The sequence below is a fragment of the Triplophysa dalaica genome, chromosome 2, assembly GCF_015846415.1.
Source record: "Triplophysa dalaica isolate WHDGS20190420 chromosome 2, ASM1584641v1, whole genome shotgun sequence".
Taxonomy (NCBI): Eukaryota; Metazoa; Chordata; class Actinopteri; order Cypriniformes; family Nemacheilidae; genus Triplophysa; species Triplophysa dalaica.
The window spans coordinates 22,201,890-22,229,349 of NC_079543.1; the positions used below are offsets into that span (position 1 = coordinate 22,201,890).

At 37.3% G+C, this 27,460-nt stretch overlaps 1 protein-coding gene across 1 annotated transcript in view; it reads left to right on the top strand.

Moving 5' to 3' along the window:
* Positions 1 to 27,460, top strand: part of LOC130432999 (zeta-sarcoglycan) — a 217,581-nt gene that overhangs the window by 126,547 nt on the left and 63,574 nt on the right. The window contains exons 2-3 of the mRNA XM_056762635.1: positions 6,146 to 6,340; positions 20,634 to 20,735. Of these exons, the coding sequence (XP_056618613.1) occupies positions 6,146 to 6,340; positions 20,634 to 20,735 (297 nt within the window). The remainder of the gene's footprint in view (positions 1 to 6,145; positions 6,341 to 20,633; positions 20,736 to 27,460) is intronic.

The following is a 27,460-nucleotide window of genomic DNA, read 5'->3' on the forward strand; positions in this document are numbered from 1 at the left end:
GCTGGAGCACTTGTGAATTTTTCCCTAGTTATGTTGGACTCTGTTGTTGCGCTTGGCAGGGAGGCCCAAATCAAGCGGGACGGTCCGGGTGAATATCGCATCCCCTCTTGAGTGGCAGATTGTTCAGGTATTTGTGGAAGGTCCGTAAAATATAATTTTTGCATTGTGCTTTTGTGGGTCCTCGCATCACTGAACGATTTCACAGCTTTTAAATATTCGATTCAATTCAAGTTTATTTATATAGCGCTTTTCACAATGTGCATTGTTCCAAAGCAGCTTTTACAGGAGCAGATAAGAAAATCACTGAAAGGTAAAACACAACCCCGTGCATGGTGTTTATAGAGCAAGCAAGATCATTCTAAGAATTATTATCTAATAAATAAATACATAAATAAATAAATATAGATTCTTATAGGACAATTTGAACAAACGATCTGCCAACAATGTTTAATTAGTCACTGTATTTGCTTCATTATGAGCTAAATTTTCAACACAAACAATAACATTGTGTTCACTAAAGTAAATCTTTAATTTTCATTTTTCCTGAAAGGGTAACTGTTAATCACCACACAAATGTATGGGTTTTTCATCACCCTTTCGTTTTAAAACAGAAGTATGGGAATATACCCGAAAATACAATGTAATGTATTAAATAAAACATTTCCATACATGTTAATAGTTTGGCAATTCCTTGTGTAATATATTTTAATATGTTAACGATGTATTATTCTGTAGATGTTCTAATATATATTAAATTACTTTATATATTAATAGCAAATATATAGGAATATATTTGTGTAATGGTTTGCTTGATGTTATTAGACAAAAACGTAGAAAAAAATAGTTGAAAATCGCAGAAATCCAAAACAAATAAGAAGAATGTACAAAACCATCATTAACACAAAATACAGCTGAACTGAAACGACGCTATCGGTGGGCGAAACTCATTCTTCTGTTTTATGCCGTATGTAGAATTTCGGCAAATGTAATGCTCATTGTTTTCCCAGATGATGCCTAAAGTATTGTGTTGATACACAAATGAAGAGAAAATCACACCATCAGTCTTACTAATGTGTGTTTTCCCAGTCGATGATTTAGTGTTTTCCATGCTGTGATTTCATGTGTGAAGCATGCCACAAACACGCGCAGCTGCGAGATCCGTTCTTATCTTCCCACTCGGATGACGAAGAATTGTGGGAAAGCTTTGGGCGTTCAGGCGGGTAATGTTTTAACTGCGTGCCACTCGCTCGTGAAATGCGTGCCGCCAAAGATGTAATAATTGTGCCTATATTGCGCGAGACACCTGCTTCGTTAAGCGCGTTCTGGTGTCGGCCTGGGCTTTCAAAACTAATACACAAAACTTTTTTTTGAGGGTTGACAAACTGCGTTAGACGCCAAACGGTTGTGCTAATTAAAAGTGTTAGATGCTGATTAAGACAACGGAGGGGCTTTGTTACAGAAAGAATGTCGCCCCTGCTTTTGCGGCGCTAGAAGTGTCGATACCTCTGCCTGATTCACCTTTGAAAAGAGCTTGTACAGAGATGGCAACATTTAATTAGCTGCAAATCTGCGCTGTCTGCTGCCTGGCATTAAATTACATCCCTGACTGATATGACCTTTTTAAATGATGTATCGATTTGTTAATACTGCTTAGCGTTAGCGCCTGGGTGCCGCGATGATTTACTGGATACAAAGACAGCAAACAGCAAATAACAGGCTACAGGAAGTTATTTCAAAGTTGTAATGAAATATGACATGATCATCATTGCACCTGATTGGTTATTAACCTCCCTGAGGAAACAAATATTTCGTTGAGGTAGGTCTTTTGTAGCACAAAAGTGTGTATATAGACAGTACAATGCATACAGTATAAGTCAATGAGATATGTTTGAGTGCATATTGAAAACGTCAATAGCACTTTTTGTTTGCAGATTTGGAAAATGTAAAGACATTTTGTGATGGAGACATTTGTAAAATGTTTTTTTTTACTTTTGTAAATCTTTTCTCAGGAGGCTGCAGGTTTCCGTCTGCTTTTCATTTAATCTCATTGATGTTTATGGGAATTTTAAAGGCATTTGTGATTTTTCTGCGCAATATGCTTCAGATTCTCTGCTGCCTCTTAACTTATTTGGAATAACACAAGTCTCTTGTTTGTTTTGTGTGTCTGTTTGTACATCTCCGTTTGTAATGTACGGCCCTCTCTTTGAGTACAAACCAAGTCTCTGCTGCTAAAATGTCATTGTTGTTTTCGATTATTTGTTAAGCAAACAGAACCAATCCTCTTGAGAACAAAACCCTGTGGGATATTTGTTGCCTCAACAATACAAGGGCCCTGTTCTTTAGTGGTGGGACTTGTTAACAACCATTTTCAGTTAACAGGGCCACTTTATTGCAAAAATGTTACTAGTTTATAGTTTGTAACTGATTTAAATGTACTTTGCCTTTTGCTACTGTCTTAGTTTTGGGAAGATCTGGTAGATCGTCGTTCAATTCTTTGGTATTACCTTTGATGTTAACAAATACCTATTTTTTAGCAACGCTAATAGCTGCTGCTAGCATTGCTATGTGTGAAAAGACCAATCACAATTCAGTATACACACTGATCACTGACATCAATACTGTTGATCAGTTTTACAATCTTTACTTAGTTTTATTAAATGTTAAAGGGAAATTCTGTCATGATTTACACATCTTCGAGTTTTTCCATGTGGCACGACGCAACAATCCCATTAAAACAAGCTGTTGTGTCATGTCGCCGATCGCGTCCGGAGTAGATATGATGTTTAGTTGGAGTCCGTACCTGAAGTAATTTTTAGGTTTAAAAAAATAATAAATTAACAGCCAATTCAGTTCACATTTATTTACAGTACTTATCATTAATAATTAATTGCTTTATATCTACATTCTATATTATAATGGATTTTAATTTCAGTTTTAGTTTAGTTTTTATATATTTTCAGTTAATAATTTTGGTGTCTTACCTTGAACTAAACAAAAATGAGAAATGTTGCGTTAGCGATCAACTGAAATAAGTATACATTTTTCAAATAATATTTAGGGTGATATTTCATTAGGTCTGTCAAATGATTTATCGTTTTTACATAATACATTTCTGTAAACTGTGCATATTAATTTTGTATTTATAAACAAACTAATTAGAAAATATTCACATGTATTTATTTATATATACCAATGATTTAAACTATATTTAAATGTTAATTATTTTGTATATTTTTTCTTGAATAACGTATGTGTACATGTATATAAATATAATATTAATATGCACAGTACACGGACGTATATTTTATGAACACAAACTTTTATTCTGGATTCGATTGATCACGATTAATTGACAGGCCTTTATTTTACCTGTTTTAAATGAACAGCAATGCTGTAATAGTTTTAGTAAACTGTAGACAGAGGTGATTGTCAAAGTAATATTAAATGTTCATACAGAAAAATACACTTTGTAACGGTCATATATCTAAGACAACGCAAATAATGCAGTTTGCAATCACTAATGAAGCACATTTAAGCAATAATCATAGGTTGAGTCAAGATCATAACTTAAAAACCTATATAAGATTTTGCAGTTCATAAGTTGATTCAGAATTGCTTCATTACAAATACTGTGTTGTATTACATCTTTCTTCCCCAAAACTAGGAGTGTCTTGGGTTTGAAGTCTCTGCAGATGGTTCTCAGAAAACAGTCCAGTCCAGTATTGCACCATTAACAGGGCCAGTTAGCACAAACTACTTGTGTGTTGCGGGGATAGAAAGGAGAATTTCTTAAAATATAACACTACATTAGACATCTCTTTAAGTGATTTATTTTTGTATGAGCCTGTGTGAACAGCATATTTACATGATTTACAAATACTTTTATTTAGAAACAAACCAACGGGCGATCCATCATTTACACAATATTTGCTTTGTATGTGCTTTTTGACTTTCTTTGTTTTCCCTGCTCCTTATTTCAAGCCCCTACCTTTGTTATTCACCTGTCCTGCCTTGAATCTCAGTACAGCCATGTTCGTCTGACTTTCTCGTTCTTTCTCTCTTTCTGCTGGAACAAGCAGATGTAATCTGAGTGAGTGAGTGAGCGAGTAGTTGGCGAGCGTGTTAATAGTGTTAGGCTGTAGGCAGGGTGCCGTTCTGGACCGGCTCCGCTGCACATGCATTTGATGGATCACTCTGCTGTCAGATCAATTTCAGAAATGTATTGGAACCGGGGAGACCAAGAGAGAACAAGAGAGATGGAGGGAAGGATAGCGAGGGTTGGTCAGGGGCGGAGTAAAGAGGGTATGGACCCACACAGGGCGAAATAAAAAGCAGGACGTATAAAGACACAGGGAGGTAGAGATGAAGACAAAACCACCACGGGAAGGAAGCGGGAAACAAAGATGAGCTAAAACTGTATATTAGATTGTGAATGTGTGGGAGACTGAAAGGTACAAAAAAGGAGATATTTCTTTTTCTGTGGCCGACTGTATTTTTAGCCGATGAGGACTTGAGGCTAGAAAAACGGAATGATCTTTTTCACCCATGTGGTGGAAACTGACTATTAACTACACTCCTCCGCACCGACTTAAGCCCACATTCATTGATTTGCGTGCCACAAATATGTCAAAATTTTGCACATACACACTCTCCAACTTAACAGGAGCAGTAGAGGTTAAGAATGCTGGTGTGTGTGAGAGAGGCTATTGCTCAGAAAGGTCTAGATGGTAAAATGGTGGAGGGTGTAGTGAACTTTTAGAAGAGGTTGAGAAGAACTCACTTGAATGTTACATTTTTTTTCTTTTTGTAGTGCAGTAGGTTCAGCAAATAACAACTAAAGGGATAATTCAACCAAAAATAAAACGTTTGTCATCATTTACTCAACCTCTGTAGAACAGAAAAGAAGATATTTTGAAGAAAGTAGGTAACCAAACAGCATTGTACCCCACTGTACTATAGGATGGACATAAAACCAAATGCAAGTAAATGTGGTCCAGTTAACAACATTTTTCAAAACTTCTGTCTTTTGCGGAGGAAAGAAAGTCATACAGGTTTAAAATGACTAAAGGGAGAGTAAATGATGACAGAATTTTTATTTTCGGGTGAACTATCACTTGGGTGACCTATCACTATTCACTATTCAAGTTATTAGATATTAGATTCCACAGTGTACCGTTACCATTTGATTGGGTTTAACAAGTAGTCCAAACCTAAATTTAGTTTGAGCTTGAACATGGCATGTCCAACCTCTCAAACAACAAAACAAGATATTGATACAATCACAGATTTAAAGTGTTTACACTCAAGTAGGTCAGTCTTCAAATAGTTTACTTGTATTCTGAATGACTGAAACAGCAGTTAGTATTTCAACTTCCAAAAAAAGAACACTAAACCTTTAAAGCGCAGGTTTTCTCAGAATCCGTCCACCCCCATTTTTATATGTGGTGTTTCAAAAGCGTCTGTGCCATCAGGCTGTAAAACCTTTTCACTTCAAATTTGAACCTTTTTTCGAGTGTGAACCGTACAGGAGATTCAAGAGTCTTTAAGTGGTTTATGGGAGCTGGAGAAGACCCTTGTGAGCGGCGAAAGATGGATGGTAAGCCGGCTGAAGGAAGTTTTCAGACAGGTTACGGAGAGGTTGCGGAGGTTCAAAGAGGATCTATGTTCTTCGGACTTCAGCGCCGATACATGCTGAGAGATTTCAAATTAAGAAGCAAAATGAAAATACTGACAGATGGGGCGATGTGACGGTTGTCTGTCCTCTTCTTTTCATTTCTCGCAGCTCAGTGTTACTTACTCTTCGCTGTTCATCTCTTCATCTGATGCTTTTCTACTTTGTTTGTATTCATTTATATCATTTGCTGGCATTTTTCTATTTACATTCCCATTGTTTTCGTTTGTCAAGTACACTAAGCGATTAAACAGTAAATGCAATGATTTTCCTACACAAGAAGATGAATTGAACAGAAACATTATGCAATAGAATCAAAGGAAAGGTCAATGAAACAATATATTTATTCAAAGTTTATTTCTCATTAGAATTCTCATGTTTTTGTGTCCCTGCAAGACGCCACGCCTGTGAACAAACTGAATATAAGACTTTAAATTTGTAACACATTCCTCTCCGTCTCTTCTTTGTCGATAGATGACCCAGGAGCAGTACATCCTGGCATCCCAGCCTAACCCCCTCCAGAGGCCGGGCTGTCCTACAGTGTACCCGGTGGGGATTTACGGTTGGCGGAAGCGCTGTCTATATTTCTTCATCCTCCTTCTCCTCGTCACCATGATCGTCAACCTAGCCTTGACCATCTGGATACTAAAGGTCATGAACTTCACGGTGGTGAGCATGTCTTTACATTCTCCTTACGCTTTCTATTTGACTTTCTTTTTATTAGTTTAAGAAGCTAGTGCGTTTGGAAACGCCACTGTTTCTCTTACTTGGGTTTAGAGTTTTTAAGTAGCTGTAGGTGATCAAAGCTGTTGTAGAATTTCTGCCAGATTTACAGACAGACTGTAATAAGAGAAAACAGCTGCTCAATGTCACATGAGAGAAATCAAATCAACCCGAACGGTGAGCTCAGCTGTGCGTTAACCTTGTTACAAGAAATGTGACGCAAAATAGCATCATCTCACGACAAACCGGCACTCTGACCTTCCTGCTTCCTGCTTCTGGATGGTTAACAGGCAGACAGAGACTTGAAACGCTCTGATTGGCTCAAAAATATGCAGGCACTTTTTTACATGTCTTTTTTTAGGCCTGTTGTATTGTATGACACCTGTTAATGAAAAGTTGTCAGGTAGTATGTCGTTTTTGTATTCAGTTCCTTTAAAGCCCATTTAACACCTTTGTTTTCATCTTTGGTTTTGAAAATAATAGCATGAAAAGATTTCACAAAAATGACATTAAAGAAGAGTAAGGTATCAAAAAAATAATACAATAATAATACCAGAAAAGTTTAGATTGAGAATATGTTTGCTGGCAGTCGGAATGGATTTTTCCACTGGCATACTGTGATGTGCGGATCAGCTCTAACGTCACCCGAATCCACTGTCAAAAAATCATTTTCCACATGCCACCACCTACCTGAATATTTTTTTTCCAATTTAGATATACGCACCTTACCCCCACCCGAGTCACATCACATTTATTCTAAATAGCAGAGTTAAGTGTGATGATATGGTAAAAAACATTCCATGTAGGCTATTTTTACGTGAACATTTATTTCAAGTAAAGATTATTGTGCCTGTCATATGCTACAGTGCTTCACAGCTGTTAAATATCACATGCCTGCTCCATTTTAGAGAATGTATTTGATATTTCCATCATTAATGATTTATCCCATCCACAAATGAGAATGCTATTTATAATTACTAGGAATCAGGTCACATTACATTACAGAGAGTTGGGTGATGGTGGACTTTTGACAAAGATATTAGATATTAATATGATTTGGCACTGATATTACTGTAAGTCCCGCCTTCTAAAATAAAAAGCCAATCGTCAGTTGCTAAAGAATTGTTTGGGGCGGCGCTCTTCACAGAGTCTAGTGAGGCGCTTACAATGCTGGTAATGTTTTTATGGCAATTTAAGCTTAGTAAACAAAAGTTTCACTCAGGTTTAATCGTTGATGGGAGAAATGCAATTTAATCGTGATTTAGCAAGCGATATGTCAGAAATAACTGTACTATCTGTCTTCCCCTTTCAAATCAATAGGACTGTGGTTTTGCCATGACTTAAATATCTCCCTGTAGGCTTTGCAAACATGGCCCCCGAGTGGCATGACTTCTGTAAACGGCTTTTGATATGGGTTGGTTAGCAATCACCGTGAACACCCTAGCAACCACTTGGCAACCACTGCCATCACTCACAGCAACATAGTAAAAAAACTTGAAAATGCTCAAAACACCTTAGCAACTACACAGCAATGCCACTAGCTATGCAACTTTGCAACTGCTGATGTCTGTCCTTTTCTCTCATGCCTCTCACTTTCTCTCTGAGTGATGTGACTTACTCAAATTGCCTCGTACAGTATACTGCTTAGCATGAGGTCACAGCGCTTTATTTGTCCTTGTTTAAAAGCATCTGCCACACATGCTGGCTATACAGCAGTACAAAGCTGAGCCTGCCAGACCACTCAGAAATGAATGCAAAGGCAGCGAGAATAAAAATCTTTTGTGGTTCAAGTCTTTGGCTGTGTTAAGAAAGATTGGTAGGGCTATGCAAGAACTGGTATTTGCATTACCTCCTTGTCCAGCTTGTGTGGAGTTTGTGTTATAAATCACTTTTGTATTTGTGTTGTGTACTTGTGAGGTGATGGACCATTCTGTAGAAATGATAGTTAAAAATGTTCGATTTGACTGCCAGAGGGAAACCATAACTGTCTATTATCTTGAAGGCTAAACAAAACCTGGAATTGTTTGACTTGTGTTGTGCCTCTCAGGTGGTTCTTTCCCCTCAGACCTCACTGGTAGATATTACCAAGCCCATCAGTTCATCACTACAATGCCCACCAAGCTCTCTTCACTCCCCTGATTGACCAGATACTGCCTAGTTCTACAATTATACTATGTCAACAAGGCTACAAATAATCCTGGAGGCAAAATTCGCTCCGTAAACCATAAAACATTCAAATATACGTTGGGCAACCAATGCAGCATCATCCTTTCTGCTCATTACGTGATGCATTTCAATTCATCACAGTACAGCAGGTATAAAAATAGCTATTGTTAATCATAACGACTGTTTCCGGGTCCTCTGGATGGATGTGTAGCTCTGGGCTGGAATCCAAAAGGTTATATGATCAAACCCCACAAGGGATGATCTGTGATCTGTCAACATTTTGCCTTTGAGCGAGCAACTTAAACTTTCGGTTCCTCCAGGCGGAATGTCCTTTAATACGTGTGTATCATTTTGTTTTCTCTCAGGTTTTTGTCAATATTTTATATCTAGGTGAGTCTGTGTCCGTCCCTACAGATATGATGAGCCACGCCTTTGGACACTATCTGTTATCACACATGATCAACATTAAGTCCAGTTATCATTTTATGTCATTTTTATTAAGTGGTAGAATCCACCCAAAACAGTAATTTCCGTCAATCCGTATTATTATAGTGCAGTGGATACATTTTCTTACACTATAAATGTCAGCATTATAGTTTCAATACTGTTATGGTGTCATTATAGAGAGTACTTTTATAATGTAAGTATATAGAGTTGTCAAGAGACTTATATAGCTGTGGTGAATTATACGTTCCCTTCTGTTATTACTGACTCAGCCCAAGGAAATCTTCAGCTATCTCAGTGCCAAAAACGCAACTCACTATATACAAGAGGCCACCGTTTCAGCCTGACACCCCATAATAGTTTCCATCTGTTGCCGAGGCAACCGGTACTCGATAAACCCGTCAGAAGTTACATATCTATCCATTTTCTTCCATTTCCGGCGAAATATGAATTTTCCAACTCAATTTACCTGTCTGGTCACCAGCTATTCCAGCTGTAATATCCCACGATCCCCTCAGGGGCCAATGCTTGGACTGGATATATATGTATGCAAATCAGCTTGGTCAAGTCAAGTCAATCCTTCCCTACTGTTTTCATAAATGGCCCCCAACAATCAAATCTCCACTAAGCTAGCTCAAAACAACCGAGGGGGTGGGCGGCGAGAAATGGAGGCGGAGATCGAGACGGAGCCAAAGCGAGAGCGAGCGAATGAGAGCAAGCATAAGGCTCGGGGAACGGGAAGGCAGATGGGTAATTTCACAGGAACCATTAGCATGTCTCTGGGGTTGGCGGATTCTGCTGTTACTAAATCCAATTGTGCAGATGAATTTCCTTCCCGTTAACCCATAAAGCAGAATATTCAACTGAAATTAGTCAAATCTCTCAAAGTGATAAATGTCGCACAAGTCTGTGGTTGTGAACAGGGACCTCGTTTTTTAGGGGGCACCAGTGGCAGTTCTGGATCACGTTGTGGCGAGAATAGACACTTGGCCCTAGGCAAGAGTTGAAGATGGAATGTATTAACAACTTTGTACAGTCGTGGCCAAAAGGGATCTCTAATCCAAGTCTATATAGACGTTTGACATCTTTGCTCTTTTTTCAAATATTTTATTAAAGATGCATTGCAAGTTTTGTATGCGTGTTGCATTGTGTGCGTTGGACTAGGATGGAAGGAGGCCTGAGAAAAAAATACAAATTCAATTTGATAAAGCCATAGCCCATTAGAATGATTACAAATGGTCAACAAATATAAATAACTGACAAAATTGTAGTCCAAGTGTGCTTTATTTCCTTTGAGCTTTTTGATTTCTATTCATTATTTTATTCCTTGATATGCTGTGGTTTGCCTTTTTGCCAAATATTCTATCCGATAAATACCTTGATGTCTTTGTAATGTCTCGTCTATTTTTAACCATGCATATCAAATTTTGATGGGCTAACATTAGGGTAATTATGGCCCCGACATCACTTTTTGCCACAACAGTAGTTTAAAAATGTGTAAAATCTTAGTGTTATAGTTTTCAGTTAGAATGCAATATGCAAAATTGCAACAAAAGGTTGGCATCTGTACAGCACGCACTGTTAACTTGGCACTAAGTGCATCTTTGTTGCCTAAAAAGCGTGATTCTTTGTGTTGTGAACACAGGAAGTGGCCTAGCTGGGTAAAGTGTGGATGTACTGTACAGTAAGTGCATACTTCTTAGAGTTTTGGCCTTTGGTGTTGGTGACAACAAAAGATTTAGACTGTGCGTGTGTGCATGTGTCACAAAGAGAGAAAGCGGGCCAAAGAACTTCAGATCGTTTTGAAGTTGAGTGAAGCCATGAAATGCATTTGCCCTTTTTCATAGGCGGTGCTGCAGAGGTTGTCACAAGGCGTCTCTCTTTGTTCCTCTGCATCAGTCCTTTCCTTCTTCTCTCGCTGTTTCTCCCACTTGTTTTTTATGATCTGATCTCTCTCTCTAAGATTATGAGATTGAAAGAGGCTTGTGAAAGTTCCATCCAAAAGCATATAGAGGGAATTTTATTGATTTCCTTCCGCTTTGCCCTTTGATGAAGTGAGTGTGTGTGTTTGAGCATGACAGCTATTGGGTGAGAGTGTGTGATGGGTTGTTTGAATCAGTCTGTGTAAATGCAGCATCTTCGTACTACTCGCTTGGTTTTGTGGTTTGAGAGTGCTTTGAGACAGTGTGTGTGCGTGACCTTGCAACACCAAGGTTTTCAGAGCACGCTGGTTTCGACAAGACCCAAAACATTGTTGAAATTTCGTCGTTTTGCCAACGATAGATGAATTTGGTCAAACTGGCCTAAAATGTGCTTGCATCAGTAACAGAGGACATCCACCCAAACGTGTATTCTGTTCAGTTCAGTTTTTCTGCAATATTTTTAAACAGACTATTACAGAACGAGTTGAATTTGATATAAAGGGCAAGGCAATCATTTATGCATGCTTCCTGTTTGGTCTGCTTATAAGAGATTTGATTAATAAGCTTCCACATTTGAATGATTGCCTCCAGATTGTTTATTAAGTTTCAATGTCATGGGTCACAGGAGTAAAAGGACAGAGTTAGCTCTGTGCCTGCGCACTCACGCACTCATTTTCATTTAAATGACGTATAAGCCACCGCTGTGAAAATTATTATCATCTCAAGTGTTTTGTTTTTTGCAAACAAACAGTTTGGCAGAATAAAGGTATAAGAGGCTTTGATTCGAAAACTACAAAACCTCGGGCAGAAAAAAGAAAGCGAATATGACACTTAATGGAAGGAGGAGATAAAGCAATGAGATGATCTAGAATGAAAGAGAAGCAGTCGCCGCATAAAGGCTTTTGAGTTCAAATAAATAACGGCTGCTTAAGTTATGCATTCATCAGTCTTGATTTGAAAGGTTTTGTTAAGGGAATAGTTCACGGAGAAATGAAAATTCAGTCATTGTTTATCCATCCTTAACAACGTTGCTCTTAACCTATATGACTTTCTTTCGTCTATACCTGGAATGCAAAATGAGATTTTAAGCGAAAACGTTATTGCCACTGTTTTCATATAGTGCAATGAAAGGGAATTATGATGGATGGTTGGACTACAGAAATTACAAAAACATGCTATATTAAAAAAAATCTAAAAATTGCACATATATTCAAAGTCTTCTAAGGGACGCACATAAGTTAGAAATTGAGTTATTCGCTGATCTCTCCTACTTATGTTTGTGCCCATTTTATTATGACAGATCATGATGCACTGCGTTTTTTGTTTTTTGTTTTCTCGTTTATGTCAAACTTTTATGTCATTGCTAGTTGGAATAGTGCGATGTGATTAATTCATCTAGAAGGACTTATAATAGCGTGATCTAGTGTTTAATAAGTACTAAGAAACAAACTAAGTCCATTTTTAATGCCACATAACCACAATCGACTTTACATTTAAATGAATGAATGTAAATGTCGCAACAAGCACCCTGAGCACCCTGGTGTGAGGATTGGTTATACAATCCTGCTATGAAACAGCATTGTTAATTATGTACATTTCAATTTCCACATGTTAAAACTGATGAAGATGGACACAAGCTTTTTAGAGTTTATTCGGCATGAACTACTAAAATGTGTGTGTTTGTTTTATAATTGCTTACTGATCGATAACATTTCTTTACGTGCCTATTTGCTGGCTAGCGATGATGACATTACCCGAGGTATGACAAAACCAGAGACAGATTTTGAAACAATATGACTCTCATAATCACTGATCTATCATACGGAGGCGTGCACTATGTATAAATAATTGCAAGTTTGTGCTTTGCGTGTCTGATGTTGTTTTCAGAGTTTGGCTTCGTATTTCTGACAAATGTGGTCCACAAGGGTGTACCTGCGAGAGAGCGAGTGAGAGAGAGAGTAAGAGAGTGCTGACTGCACTGATCTGTATCTTTAGTGAGAAGAGGTCTGGAGGAAAAGAGATATTCAGAGCAGGATGTTGTTTGCTCCCTCTTTTGACATCTAATCCACTGAAAAGTGAATAATGGCCGGACAAGCCGTTTCAGTATTGTTTTAAGAAACACCAATCAGCACTTTTAGCAAAGGCTCACCTGAATGGTCTCACCTCACGGCTGCTGTATATCACCGACCCATCAGGCTTAGTGCTCCCAAAAGAATTCAGACGGTGAGCAGAAGGCACACTATATGTGTGTGTGTAGTGTTTTAGCAAGAGTAAATTATACAGGGCTGTAGATTCAATATGTCCGCTGACTTTTCAAACTTTTAGATACTTTTTGTCTATATTTCAACATTACAAGTGAGCCACAGGGAAACATTTTAAAGGGATAGTTTACCCCAAAATGAAAATTCTTTCATCATTTACTCACCCTCTTATGTTCTTACAATAGAAGTGAATGGGTCCTCCTGTTGTTCGGTTACCAACATTCTTCAAAATATATTTTGTGTTCTGCAGAAGAAAGAAAGTCATACAGGTTTGAAATGACAAAAATGTTACTAAAGGATGACAGACTTTTCATTTTTGGATGAACTATCACTTTGAAGTAATATGGTCCCTTTCAATGAGAATTTAAAAACACATGGATCACTGAGTGATTTGATCAGGTCTCATTTTAAAGTACATGTTGTTCTCTACAGCATGTTAATGTTAAGAGAGAATAATTGACCTTCAGCAAAGTTTTTCCCCATGTTTCACTGTTTGCATGCGGGGAAACTATTCAGATGTATGTACAGTATGAGCAGCTCTGCATACAAACAAGCCCTTGCCATTCTCTCTCCACCTGGATCTGACCTCATGGCGACCCTCTTCAGAATCACACAGACCTTCACAATAGCATCAAACGGCTCAGTATTAAACTCATATCGGGTCCATTTAGTTTCTATTCAAAGTCTCTGCGACCAGTCGAACACAGCGTGAATAAGGCACACGTAGCTTGCTTTTGCATTGTGTCTTAAGGTCAAGAGCACCTTTTAATGTTCGGTGTGTTTGGGTGGACCTGAAATGGTCTGGTGTCTGGAAAGTTTGCGTTCGGTTAGGGAAGCAATAAAGTGAAGCAGTAATGCTTTGAACCAAACACATTTTAAGCAGTAGAAACAACTAGGTATTTAAGTAGAAGAAGCAATGTAGTGTGAACCAAAACATTGTTTCGGTAGGCACTACATACACAGTTTAAGAAACCTGAGACAATATTTTGTCATTTTAGAGCACTCCAAAGCATCCCTTGTTGGATTTCATGGACACTGTGATTCAACCTTAAACAAAGCCTGAACAGTTGTGGACTTCACAGCGACATTCCCAATAGTCTTTACAGGATTACATCACATTCAAGTGTGTGGAATCACAAGAGCATCAATCGGGACGTGACCATTAACTGATAAACTTATTCACAGCCCATATCACTTCTTTTTGTGGCAAAAATAGTTTTCGGTTAAAAACTATCCTAAAATGAAAATTCTCTCAAAATTAACTTGCGTGAAAAAAATCTATTTATATTTTAAGCTTATTTAGCAAGATAAAAACCAAAATAATTCCAAAAACTCGTTATTAAATTATGACTACACAATGTCATTTCGTGAAATGAACCAATGAACATGAAGTTCACAATGTGTCACCATATCTGAATTTAGTGTTTTTAGGTGCTTCAATTTTGCTAAATTAACTCAATATATTAGTTGTTTTCTCTCACACATCTATCTTTTTACTTTTGGATTTATTAACCCACTTGATTAATTTGGATTACTTCAGTGATCGCTTTTATGATGGACGGATGGATGGATGTACTTTCTATGGCTTCAACTTGTTGGCACCTAGTGTTCGACAAAAGAAAAGAAGGCATAGGCCATACATCTGTGATAGTATCAAATTATTTACATATATATAAATATTTTTTTGGAGTTTTTGAGTGTATTTTTGTTTTTATTTTAAATGTAATTTTCTATGTTCTTTTTAAAGCTATCCCTTGAAGAGAAACATATTTCAAAACATATTTGTATTTCATACACTCAAAAAGGATGAGGTTAATAATAACACTTTTACACATCATGTGTGTTTTTAACACATTATGAGTCATTTGGTGTTGAATTTGTGTTAAATATACAAGGGACAACACAAGGTTGAGTTAAAAGAAACACAAAATGTTTTGTCCTTAAAGGTCCAGTTTATGAAATTTAGAGACATCTACCATGAAGTTGCGAATTGAAACCACCGGCTCACCCCACCACCCTACAGTGGCTCACACAGAACTAAGATGTCATCACGTTTCTCTTCTGTGCTGAAAGAGAGAATGTATTTACGAATCATGCTCCGTAGACTAGTGTGCCCCTTTAGGGCAACTATAGAAATAATATGCCGAATTCTATTTAAGAGGACCCATGATGTATGTAGATAGAAATAGCTCATTCTAAGGTAATAAAAACATAACGCTTCATTATGTAAGGTATTCACCTCTGAAGACATAGTTATGTATATTATATTGCATTTCTGTTTATAGATCCTCCAAAAAATGACATACTTTACATTTTTACATTTTCATGCATTTGGCAGACGCTTTTATCCAAAGCAACTTACATTGCATTATACTATACATTTGTTTTTTGTATGTGCAATCCCTGGGATTGAACCCATGACCTTGGCGAACTTGGCGTACAAATTGGACCTTTAACCAGATTGTGTTGTTTTAACCCACCAGTTTTTAGAATACAGAGGACAAATTCAGGTTTTAAACGACACAAGGGTGAACAACCGATGATTGAGTTTTTATTTTTGGACGTACTGTCCCTTTAGGACTGTTCCATCCATCCATCCATTTTCTATCGCTTATCCGAACTACCTCGGGTCACGAGGAGTCATCGGGCATCAAGGCAGGATACACCCTGGATGGAGTACCAACCCATCGCAGGGCAGGACTGTTCCTATTTTTATAAATTACTGCCCTCATTTTTAATGATGCCTTCAAACAATATTTACTTATTCAACAGGGTGGCCAGACTGTAGTTTCACTTGTAGTTATAAAATGTGTTGCAAACATCGGTTTCAAAGCAGCTCGCTTCCCTCAACACTCGTAATGTTGAAGGCTGGTTGACGTTACCGTGTCAAAAGATGATGGACCTGCATCATCCCTGCTGGCTTTGTGGAGGGTCTAATGCTGATAACGTTCATATCACAGACTTCTCAATCCGACAGAAGTTAAAGTCCTTATCGCATAGTTTAGAAAATTGATTCGCCGATTCCTCCCACACTCAGTTTGCTTGTATCTAAGTTTGTCTGCACATTTCCACACAAACACTATCCTGCACGCACACGCAGTTGGAGCTGGTGTGATAGGTTTGTCCAATTAGCCCAGCAACAAAGGATCATTACCTTGACACAGCAGTGTATTAGAAGCTGATTAAAAGAAGATGTCAGGTTCTATGCTGAGCATTATGCGTGGGACAGATTCATATCCTCCTCCCTCAGCAGGCTTGCCCCCTCTTACCCATGATGCCAAGCACTTTCACCCTTTCATGTTTGTTTTGTTCCTTCTCTATTAGTCTTTTGCTCTTTTTCCCGTTTGCATTATTTGCAGCAGGAGATGTATTTATAATTATAGCCTACAGAATGTCTTTGTAGTGTCTACTTTCTTTCTAACTTTCGTCCTTTCTCCTTCAGCATGCATCTCTCTTTGACTCCTAAGTATTGTTATGATTTATAGTGATTTGGCCTTGCTTGGCCATGTCTGTGCTGTCACTGTCAAAGGACAGTCACAATTCTTACATTATTTCACAGTCTGGTGGTTACGGTGTAGTTCACCCAAAAGTGAAAGTCATTCTCATGTTGTTCCGAACTCGACTAGATAGGAAATCTGCTCATTCATTTTTTGCTATAAAATGAAATCTTTCACCTCACAATCTGCAATTTTTCACTCCTTAAAACTGAATTGGTTCGATGCTTTTTGGTAAAAGTGTTTTTTAGCCTCTATTTTAGTACATTTTTTAAGAATTTGATTTAACAGTAAATTACTAATTTTAACTATATTATTTAACATAGGTAAATGACTAATATTATCTATATACTTCCTGCTTTTAACTGAGATATAATAAACATCTATGATATTTAATATCCACTAGACACATATATTTGATAAGTACTTTTTGCTACATATTGCTACGTAGTTTAGAGTCTTATGAATATTATATAATTGTAAAACTTTGTATGGCCGTAGGTCTTTTGAATATTGAGATGATGAGACTCAATTTATTGTCATTATACATGTACAAGTACTATGCAACGAAATGTATCATATGTATTATAGTATATTCAGGTACTCATGAATGGAAAAAGTTACATTTGAATCTTAAATGTTTATCAGATACTGCAATACAGTGTATTTTAAAGTAATAACAGTATTTTTGTAAAGCAATTCTAATTTGCGAAATTTCAAAAATATTTTTTTTGTCGTTATCCTTGACGAATGAGTGTTCTTACTACTTTTGTTTAAAAAAATTAAATCAAGTGACACAAACATCATAGAAGGATTAATCTTTTGTGTAGCTTCAGGACTCAATATAGCATATCGCTACAGACTTGTAGGTTGAAATGACAGAATGGCTGAAAATTATGTCTGACTAGGGAACTCGCACAAAGCCTACATTCTTGATCCCTAGTTCAAATGTCTGAGAGTTAATGTTTGATAAAGCTCCTTATTCTGAAACATCTTGTGAACTAGCAAGAAAAGTTCTCTCCTCTGTTCTAAAGCTCTTCACCACCAGGGTGTTTAACTAATCATAGCCCAATCAGTGTTATTGTTCGGTCATTTGTGCAAAGCCACCGCATCGATCTCCTCACAACAAGGACTTACATTATAGCACATCCCAGGTGGGTGATCGGTACGTGACTGTGTATGTGTGTGTGAACCTGGCTGCTGGTTTGCATTATTTTCCACCGTTCTGCAACATTAATTTTTAAAAGCAGCGTCCAGCTAAGGTTGTTTAATCCAATAAGATATTGATCCAGAGCACATTGGTGCCTAGCAAAGCATAGTTAAATGTACAGAGTGAAATATAATAGCGTTGACATTGTAATAGGTTATTGTTATTTAAACTCCAAAGTCAACCCTGTGCTGAATGAAAATTCAATAAAGACCTTTATCAGTATTTTAAGGCAGGGTTTGTAACCTTCAGACTTTGTTTATTGTTTTTATGGTGTATTTTAATTCTAGTAGTGATGGACGTTCTAAAGTTGAGTCTTTTCATGTGTCGGTGTAGGATTTCCTATTCAGCCATGGTCTGGCTCCGCCCACCTATGGCATCGGTCTTTAAATCTGATCATAATGAAGTCTGTCATGAAAAGAGCACCTGTGAAAGGAGAGATACAACTGTAGCTTCTCGCAATGGTTTTCATTCCACTTTGCCTTGTGTGCCTCTGTCCTGTCCTGTGCCAATGAGACGTTCAGTTTTAACAAGATCAGTCCAGCGTGATCAGCAGAAGCCTTTCAGTTGATCATGACAGCGAGAAGTGCTGAGATTAAAGATGTTAGCGGAGACGAGAACAGCTCCAATGGGTTCTGCCGCAGAAGAAGTTGATGGGAACAAACCGCTGTCACACCAGTCGAAACAAAAGCAGAAGCTGTGATGGTACTTAAAGAAGAGCAAGTAACAGCTTTTCCAGCTTTACTGACACTGTCGTCCCTTATAAAGTGGCCATTGATTGACAGATGGTGTGTTTATTGTGCCTGTCCAGACTGACACTGAAGATACTTGTTTTAACCAATGAAATGGTGCTGAACAGACCACATACTTTTCTTTACACATAGTTTTGAAAACATATTTAGGAGACAGTTTTCCTCAAAATTTTAATTCTCTCATCATTTCCTACGTGATACTGCATTTGAATTTCTATGTTGTTTTAAGTTACTCTTCCTTTAAGTAACAAGCTGGCTTTGCTGTAATGTAGTGATCATAAATTGCTTAATGTAATGAGGAAAATACATAGCAAATCAAGTATTTGTTGCATGCACCATTTTTCGTGCCTTGTACTTGGTTGTTCGTTGTACTTGATTATAACTTAAGAAATTGATGGCAATTGTTCAGGTGACAAAGGTTCTTTTAAGAAAGTAGGCAAAAGAAGTGTTTAAAACAAGTCTTGCCTTTAAATTCAATATGCTGTGAGTTGCATAACACCGTGTCCACAGCGTATGTGACAGGCGCGACGTGACGTGACACGACAAAAGAAATTAATTGTCTTAAATTAAAACTACTCCGCAGTTATAGATTCCTTCTACTGGAAGATAAGATTGGGCCACATAACATTTGTTTATATTGTTGCCACTGAGACCGTCTAAATGAATTATGATATTCTAAGGGATCGAATGGCTGTAACATAACTTTTGTAGATTTACTTTTCTTAAGAGTTTTTTTTTTCAATAAGTTACTTCTCCTCCAACTTTGAAAATGGATAAGTTCCAAAAAACACCCACCGCTGTGCCGCAGGTGTTTGTTGTTCTTTTTAGAAAATCTTGGTTTGCCAGCAATGCCACGGTCCAGTTTCCCACAGAATAACAGAAGGTTAACAGGTTGAAGTCCACCTTTCTCAGCCACCAGAATACCGCACGGTGAAGCAGAACTTGAATTTCCCACTCATCTGGCAGAGCTTTCAAATCTCAGTAATTATAATTCTCCATGTACTAAATCTAAAACTATACTTTTAGAGGCCGCCAGAAAATAAACTGTGCAAGTAATTGACTCATTAGTGTTGCCCAAGAACGAAATGTACTCTTGAGAGATAAAAACACAGATGAAGAAGAGAAAGGTCAAATGAAACGAAAGGTAGAATGATTTGAAAATGTGTCATTTTTTGGAAACGTTTCGCTTGGAAAGTATAAAATGCTTACCACGTTTATCACCTGATCCCTCTAGATTTTGACTTCATGTAAATGCTGCTTGAGAACAAACCACTCTCATCCCATCTGAAAAAATACTCGTTTTGCTCATCTTCTGGTCTCCCAACATCGAGAACATGCTTGGAATGTTAGATTGAAATAGAGTTTTGAGCTGATGCCAGTTTTCCCTGGCTGGATGGCTATAATTTTACCATGGTCTCTCTTTTCCTTATAAAATGATAGGAAGGGAGCATGAATCCAGGAAAGGACACAAAAAAGGAAGGCATTTGCCAGTAGGGAAGGATGAAGGTACATATGGAGAGAGGACAAACAGATGTTGGGCTTTTCTGCGTAACCCAAATTGAGTAGAAATGGCTGCCCGCGAGAGATGCTTAAATTCACAAGCTGCCACGTCCAATCGTACGCTTAAATTTAGGCGAAAAAACTGAGAACGAGACGGTGGGATGTGAGGCGGGGGTGTGCAAACCAGTTTAGTTATCTCTTAAACTAAATTAAACAGTTTTTCCACTTTCAGACCCACGCATGAAATGATTGCATTCTCTGCAAGAAAGAAATGTGTTCATTCAATAATCCAAGCCAACGTCAATCTGGAAACTCCATTACCTCTTCTAAATATCAATTCATGCTTCATAATGTAAAACAAAACGGTCTTAAATGTAATGGGAAACCCTAAGTTCCTTTGATATTGATGCTGTGTGCACCCATCACAACAAAGTAGTTGTTCCATATTTTCTTGCATTTACATCACATACTCTCTCTCTCACTTTTTCCTCAGGACGGCATGGGAAATCTTCGTGTAACCAAAGAAGGCGTCAGATTAGAGGGTGTGTCGGAGTTCCTTCTGCCACTTTATGTAAAAGAGATTAAATCCAGAAGGGTAAGAGGTTTTTGTATTCTATTTTTAACCTGTTTGATGAGTAGGCGTCAACTGAAGTCTCGCTAATTGTTTCAATGCATTGGCAAGAGTATTATTATAGTTTTGCTTTCAGTTTTATTTTAGTTGTATTCATATTGTATTTTAAAATGACCTTTTCTTTTTATATATTTATTGATAAATTTCATTTTAATTGTTTTTTAATTTTTAGCAGATTTTGACATTTTATTATAATTTCTTTATTCAGCTATATAAGTTTTATGTATTTTAAGGTTAGTTTCAGTATATACAGTATGTATAGTAAATATTTTTAGCGACTTAGTTGTGTTTATTAACGAGGAAATATTACTAATTGTCATTTATTGTCAAGTTGTTCGAATATTTACGTAGATATTTGATTTGATTTAAATTACTGGAAGTGTTGTATTAGTTTTCGTTTAATAAACTATACCAATCTTCCTGAGAACCTATGAAAGCATATTGGTGGCAATATTCAATTTGAAATGCAATATGCAAAATGACAATCCAGTAATTAAAATAAAAATGCATTTACCTATTGAAATGTTCATTTAAAATAACATATGTGCAACATTAGGTGCTAAATGAAAATCCAATAATATAATTTACATTTGTCAGTTCCTAAATTAGTTTTAATATGCAATTTAAATAGATAGTTTAACGTTCTAAATTCTCTTAAGTTGCAAAATTAAAATTTGATTGATTGCAGCAGGTCATACAGTCTCAATGCTGGATCTGCTCACACAATCTGCTAAACATTCCCTGTTTCTTTATGTGGCACCATTTAGCTATTAAATCTTGTAACTGATGTCTTTGCTGCCTGGAGCACAGGTTCGTTTCATTCATTAAACTTTGTTAGCCAAATGTTGATGCAACCCAGAGGCATTAACACTTTACAAGCTACATATTTAGCTGCAGACTTGAATATTTAACATTTAGATTTAAGTGTAGATTTATGATGTCCACATTTGACTTATTTAGTTAACCCAGAATGTTTAAAATATTTGACATTTCACAACAACATTTCACCAGTTATGCTATTTTATTTAGCATTTTTGCGGCATGTGTCAAGATTAAATAGAAAATTAGAGACATTCATGTGGTATTCCCACACTCCAATCAAATGCCAGCACGTAGACAGGAAGTAAAGTCGGCATAGTCATCCATCATCACCAGAGCCAGCTGGGATTCTGGAGTGAGCGTGGTGAAGATTTTAGCTTGAGGTCTTGATATATGTGACATGTGTAGTATAGATCACTTAGATGAATAGGGTGAGCACACGGGCTTACATTCTTTGTCAAGCCCGCATGCAGAGAAGTGAACGGGGTCGAGCTAGTCCAAGCGCTCCCGCTGTACGAGCTGTGTGTGCATCATGTTCCGGTTCATTTGTATTTGGCCTCCGTTGACCTTTAACAGCCAATTACAAACACAACATTATTGATTGATTTTCTCTCCATCCAGCTTTGTGTCTTTTTCTCCTTAACACACTGTAGCTGTGTTGTCACTGCATTTATAATTCCCCGCATTTCCCGCCTGACATAAATGACCTTGACTAGCACATACAGGTTGGTTTAGGCTGGCCACCCGTGAACTTTATTGTGAAGCTTGTTGAAAGACTGCTAAAGTTGATCTAGTCTGGTTGGAGTATGTGTATTGTTTTCAGCAAGGACAACGAGCTGGAGACTAGCTTTGCCAGGCTGTGAAATCACTAAAACATTGTAGGATGATTTAAAGAGATAGTTCATCGAAAAAATAACAATGCAGATATCATTTATTCAGCATCATGTCATTTAAACCTGATGTTTTCCTTAGTGGAACACAAAAGAAGATATTCTGAGAAATGTTTCAGTGGTTTTGTGTTCATACAATTGAAGTCAACGGGGGCCAGTGTTGTTTGGTTAGCGACATTATTAAAAATATATTATTAATATATTATAATTAATTATTAATATTTTCTTTTGTGTTCTGCAGAAAAAAAGTCATAGAGATTTTGAGAGACAAGATAATAAATAAATGATGAAAGAATTTGGATTATAGACTGAACTATCCCTATAAAGCCTTATGTTAACCTAGTTAGTCAGCACTATTTGCTTATGATTAGCGATGCTACGAGCTACAGCAGGGTTGATAACAGGTGAACATATCTTAATAGAGGTGTAGCAGTCTATTTACCTGACTTTGTACTGATATACTGTGCTCAAGCAATGGCCTTTAAATCTGCATGGAGTGCATACTAATTTATAATAATAAACCCCTTTACGGCAGCACAGATAAACTTATAAAGAAGCCTCATCATTAAGCCAGTTAATCAAAGTTCCTAATGTGTTAGCCACAGTGATTAGCATTAAAGAACACAAACAAAGTGCCGGCTTACTTTTATATTCCTGATAGCACCTCAGATTAGCCTCGGTAATCACCAGCAGCAAGGGCCTCTGCAGTTTCTCTCAGCATCCAATGCACTTTTGTAAGGACGCGGCTGCCATTTTGGATCTTTCATATAACTGTTAATTACAATTAACTCAGCTTTTAGGTTGGTCCACCAACCTGGGCTACACGTATGGGATTTTCCATGTCTTTTCGTTTGGGGCTCTGTTAGCATCACCAACACTGTGGCAGTGAGTGTCAACAGGCGCCAACAAAACGACATATAGCCTATAAAGGGAAACGTGCTTGAAAAGGATAAAGAATATGCAGATAAACCACAGTCTGCAAAAGTGACAATATTGTTTCTACTAAACTTTAAAAACAAAGCAAGAGCAGAAACAAACAAGTTATAATTCAAAACATAAAATAACTTTTTGTATAATAGAATTTTACTGAAACAGCTGTTTTCCTCTTATCAACCAAGCAAACATTCAAACTGTCTTACAAAGTTGTTGGGTTGCCAGATCAGCATATCGTTTTTTTGAATCAGACTTCAAATAAGCTTAGAAACGACTTTTCAAACACCACTGTCATTCAGAATAGTCATTTTCTTCACCCTGGTCAAGACGCTGGTGCCTCTTGGTTTTAATAATGCTACAGTAGCACTAGCTCCAATGTGGGGTGTATTTTAAAATGAATAATAATAATAATCAATAGTTAAAGATGACTATTGTTGTTGTTGTTGTTCTGTTGCACCAATGAGTGCAATTACCAATAATCTTTCATTATGTCTCTTACAATGCATGTTGAAAACGGATATAAAAAGACTTATAATAAGTAGAATACACCTTATTAATGAAGGACTTAATCAAAATATATTGTGAAAGTGTGGGATTGAGTTTGAACTGTGTCACACTGTTGGGTCAGTGGCGGCTCTTAATGATTAAAGTCACATCTCCAGCTATCGTAAAACAAATAAAGCCAGTGACGACTGAACATATTTACAGAGGAGTGATACTTTAATGCAAAATCCATAAGTGTCCTCCTTTGAAAACTCTTTGTTTGTCTTTTGCTAGTTTAGACAGAATTATGATGTTTGATGCTATTTAAACTTGTGTGAAGCTTGGTTAGTGTTACTGATCAGTCAGTTTTACTGGTTAAAAAAACTTCATCATTCCCATTATTCAGTCACCTGCCTTCAAAATCTGTATAGGACTCTTTAGTTTGTGGAACACGAAATAAGATACCCCTTTAAAGGGATAGTTCACCCAAAAATGAAAATGCTGTTATCATTTACTCACCCTCATGTGATTTCACAACCGTATACATTTATTTGTTCTGATGCACAGAGAAAGATATTTTGAACAATGTTAGCAATTTTCAGTTCATGACTATCATTAAGTACCAAAGTAGGAATAATTTAATGGTAGTCAGAGGTGTGTTTGTTTTCCAACAGAACAAAAAATATACAAAAAATTTTTTCTACAATGGTAGTGTATGATGTCTCAGAAATGAAAATTGCTGATATTGTTCCAAATATCTTTTAATGTGTTCAACAGAACAAAGACATTTGTACAGGTTTGAAACAGCCTGATGGTGGGTAAATAATGACAGTTTTGGGGGAAATTTCCCTTTAAGCTAGTTAAGAAGCCTGAAAATCCCCATGCCCAAGGCTGGGGCCCACAGGGATGAGCGATGATGTCATCACATTTGTCCTCTATCAAAACTAGAGGTCTACAACACGACTTGAGTTTTAATTCTTTGCTGATCCATGCACGATTGTTTCCTTGTTTCCTCCAAGGTTCAGGACATGCAGCATTTGTCATGATATCTCCTGCTTCTGATGGTGAAGTCATGTTGACTGTGCAGAGCTTATTTAGGGATGTCTAGAACTAGATAATTTATTAAAGGCATGACGTACAGTGTCGTTGTTCGTATGTTTGTATGGATTTTTCATGCTGAGCCACAACTGGTGAATAATGGCCAAGATCAAACACACGTTTCCGTCCTTCTCAGGTCGCAAGAGTACATCACTATAGAATACAAAAAGTTTATTTTTACCTCGCTACCTCTGTTACTCCATCTAGTGTGTGTTGTAAAACCATTCTCGCTACAGTCTCTCTTTCATACTTACTATCTGTCATTCTCTCTCTCTCTCTCTCTCTCTCTCTCTCTCTCTCTCGCTCTCTCTCTCTCTCTCTCTCTCTCGCTCTCTCTCGCTCTCTCTATTGTATTCCCTAGTGGCCTTTTTGCTAGAATGCTTGTGTTGGAAGTTGCTAAAATGAGACAAAGATTCCTATTGTAGGCATTATTTCCTCACTGTGTGTGATGTAGAAAGAATATAATGTTTTCTTTTGTTCTCCTCCCCTCAGCAATATCACATTTTTACCCTTAACAAATGTAAGGACAGGGAATAGAAAAAAACTAGTCCACACATACAGTACATTGAACCTATAGTTATTCGACGGAGCTGCTTTGCTAGTCTTTGTTTGTTGACACTTATTGTATGTCAGCAGATTTGGCTCAGAGTTGTTTAGCATTGTCCTGGTTGCCCCTACTGGTAGATGTTAGAACCACACCTAACTGATCTTTAAGGGATTGTTCACCAAAAAAATAAAAAATAATTCTGTCATAATGTATTCACCCTCAGGTTGTTCTAAACCTGAAAAAAATGTAGTTTTACTGTTTAACGTGAAAGAATGTATTTTACAGATTCTGAGAAGCCAAACAGTTCTGGGGTTCTGTTGACAACCATAGCAGTTTTCTTTTCCTAAGATGGTATTCAATAGTATATCTCAGAATCGTTTGGTTACAAACATTATTCAAAATGATGTCCTTAAATATAATTGAGGACAACTAAGTTTATGCAGGTTTGTAACAACTTGAGTGAGAGTACATTTTCATATTTAGTTGAACTGCCCCTTTAAGTAGTCAATGAAATTGTATTACAGTATGTTTTACCAATGCATGATTTTGTGTAAATCATTAAACCTTTTTCCCAGTCTGCTACCTTTTCTGTCACAGCTTTGCATTCAGAGTTCTTTGTACAGTCTTGTTAAAGACAAACGTTATATAGGTCAATATGTATGTATCAAAAATATGAGCGAAAAACAGTATTCTTGTTATTCTCTCTGCTGTCTCTATGCAGTTTGCAAAACCTAGCGTTTGCTCCTCTTGTTGGTAATATTACTAGTAGTGAGATGTAAATCTTTCAAACGCGATTTGTAATTGTTAAAACGTTTTATTGTGGTAGTTGAGTTACACTATCAAATGCATGCACTACAGTGTGATAAGTATTTACTGAACTGATGTCATGAGAATAAAATCGCATGGACATTTGAATCGAGATCGTGATCACAATGAGTGCCCAGCTCTACGCTCTAAATGTCAAAATACAAGTCATGAGCTATCAGGATGACAGAAGCGAGTCCAAGGGCTTCAGATGTATTCAAAAGCATATTGGCATTAATGTTTTATTCTGACCAAGAAAAGGAGGGGTTTGTTGGCCCGTGTAAAAATAGGTTTCCATTAACGTTTAACAACATTTCAGGATGATAAAATGTGGAGAATGTTCAGGCCTTCAGGAACTGAGAATGACGGAGAACATTAATTATTCTCTCTCTGTCTCTCACACACAAAACAAAAATATGTGGACACCTTGCAAGCTTGTCCATCTCTCTCTGTGATTGGCTGGATGCGCAAGCTTTATCCCCCATATCCGTGATTGCATAACGTCACGTTTGCTTCACGACTGAGCTGCGATTGGCTAGATCAAACCCAACCCAACATCTAAGATATGTCATCAGGGAGCTGGAAGCGTAACGAAGAGTGATAGTCTCTTTATTTATATTAGTGTCGCGCAATCTGTCCTGTCAAAACACATTATTATTGTTTGTCTGCGTGGGGCTGTGTGTTTACGAGGTCGTATGATAGCGACGTGATGCAATTCGACAGATGCAGAGATTGCATCAACCGCTAGTGACATGTAATATAATTCACAGTGGGCGAGCTGAGTTTCCTCTGCGTTACTGTTTTATGACTTCAAATGTTTCGTATAGACTTGATGCGTTAAAAGCCCTTAGAGACTGCAGCCCTTAGCAACAATTAGTTGATGAAAACTATTATAGGATGTAACTAATTGGGGTCACTATGACAACTAGCCTTAGTTAATTAAGCAAATAAACATTGGTAGTGCCAATTAAATCTTAAAAAATCTGATGTCAAATTCATAAAATAAAACACCGATACGGACGTTAATGCCAAATCGGACTCAGGGTGAACTCTACCCTCTTGATTAACGAAATAAATTAAAAACGGACACGGTTTTATTGAACGCTACACGTTGA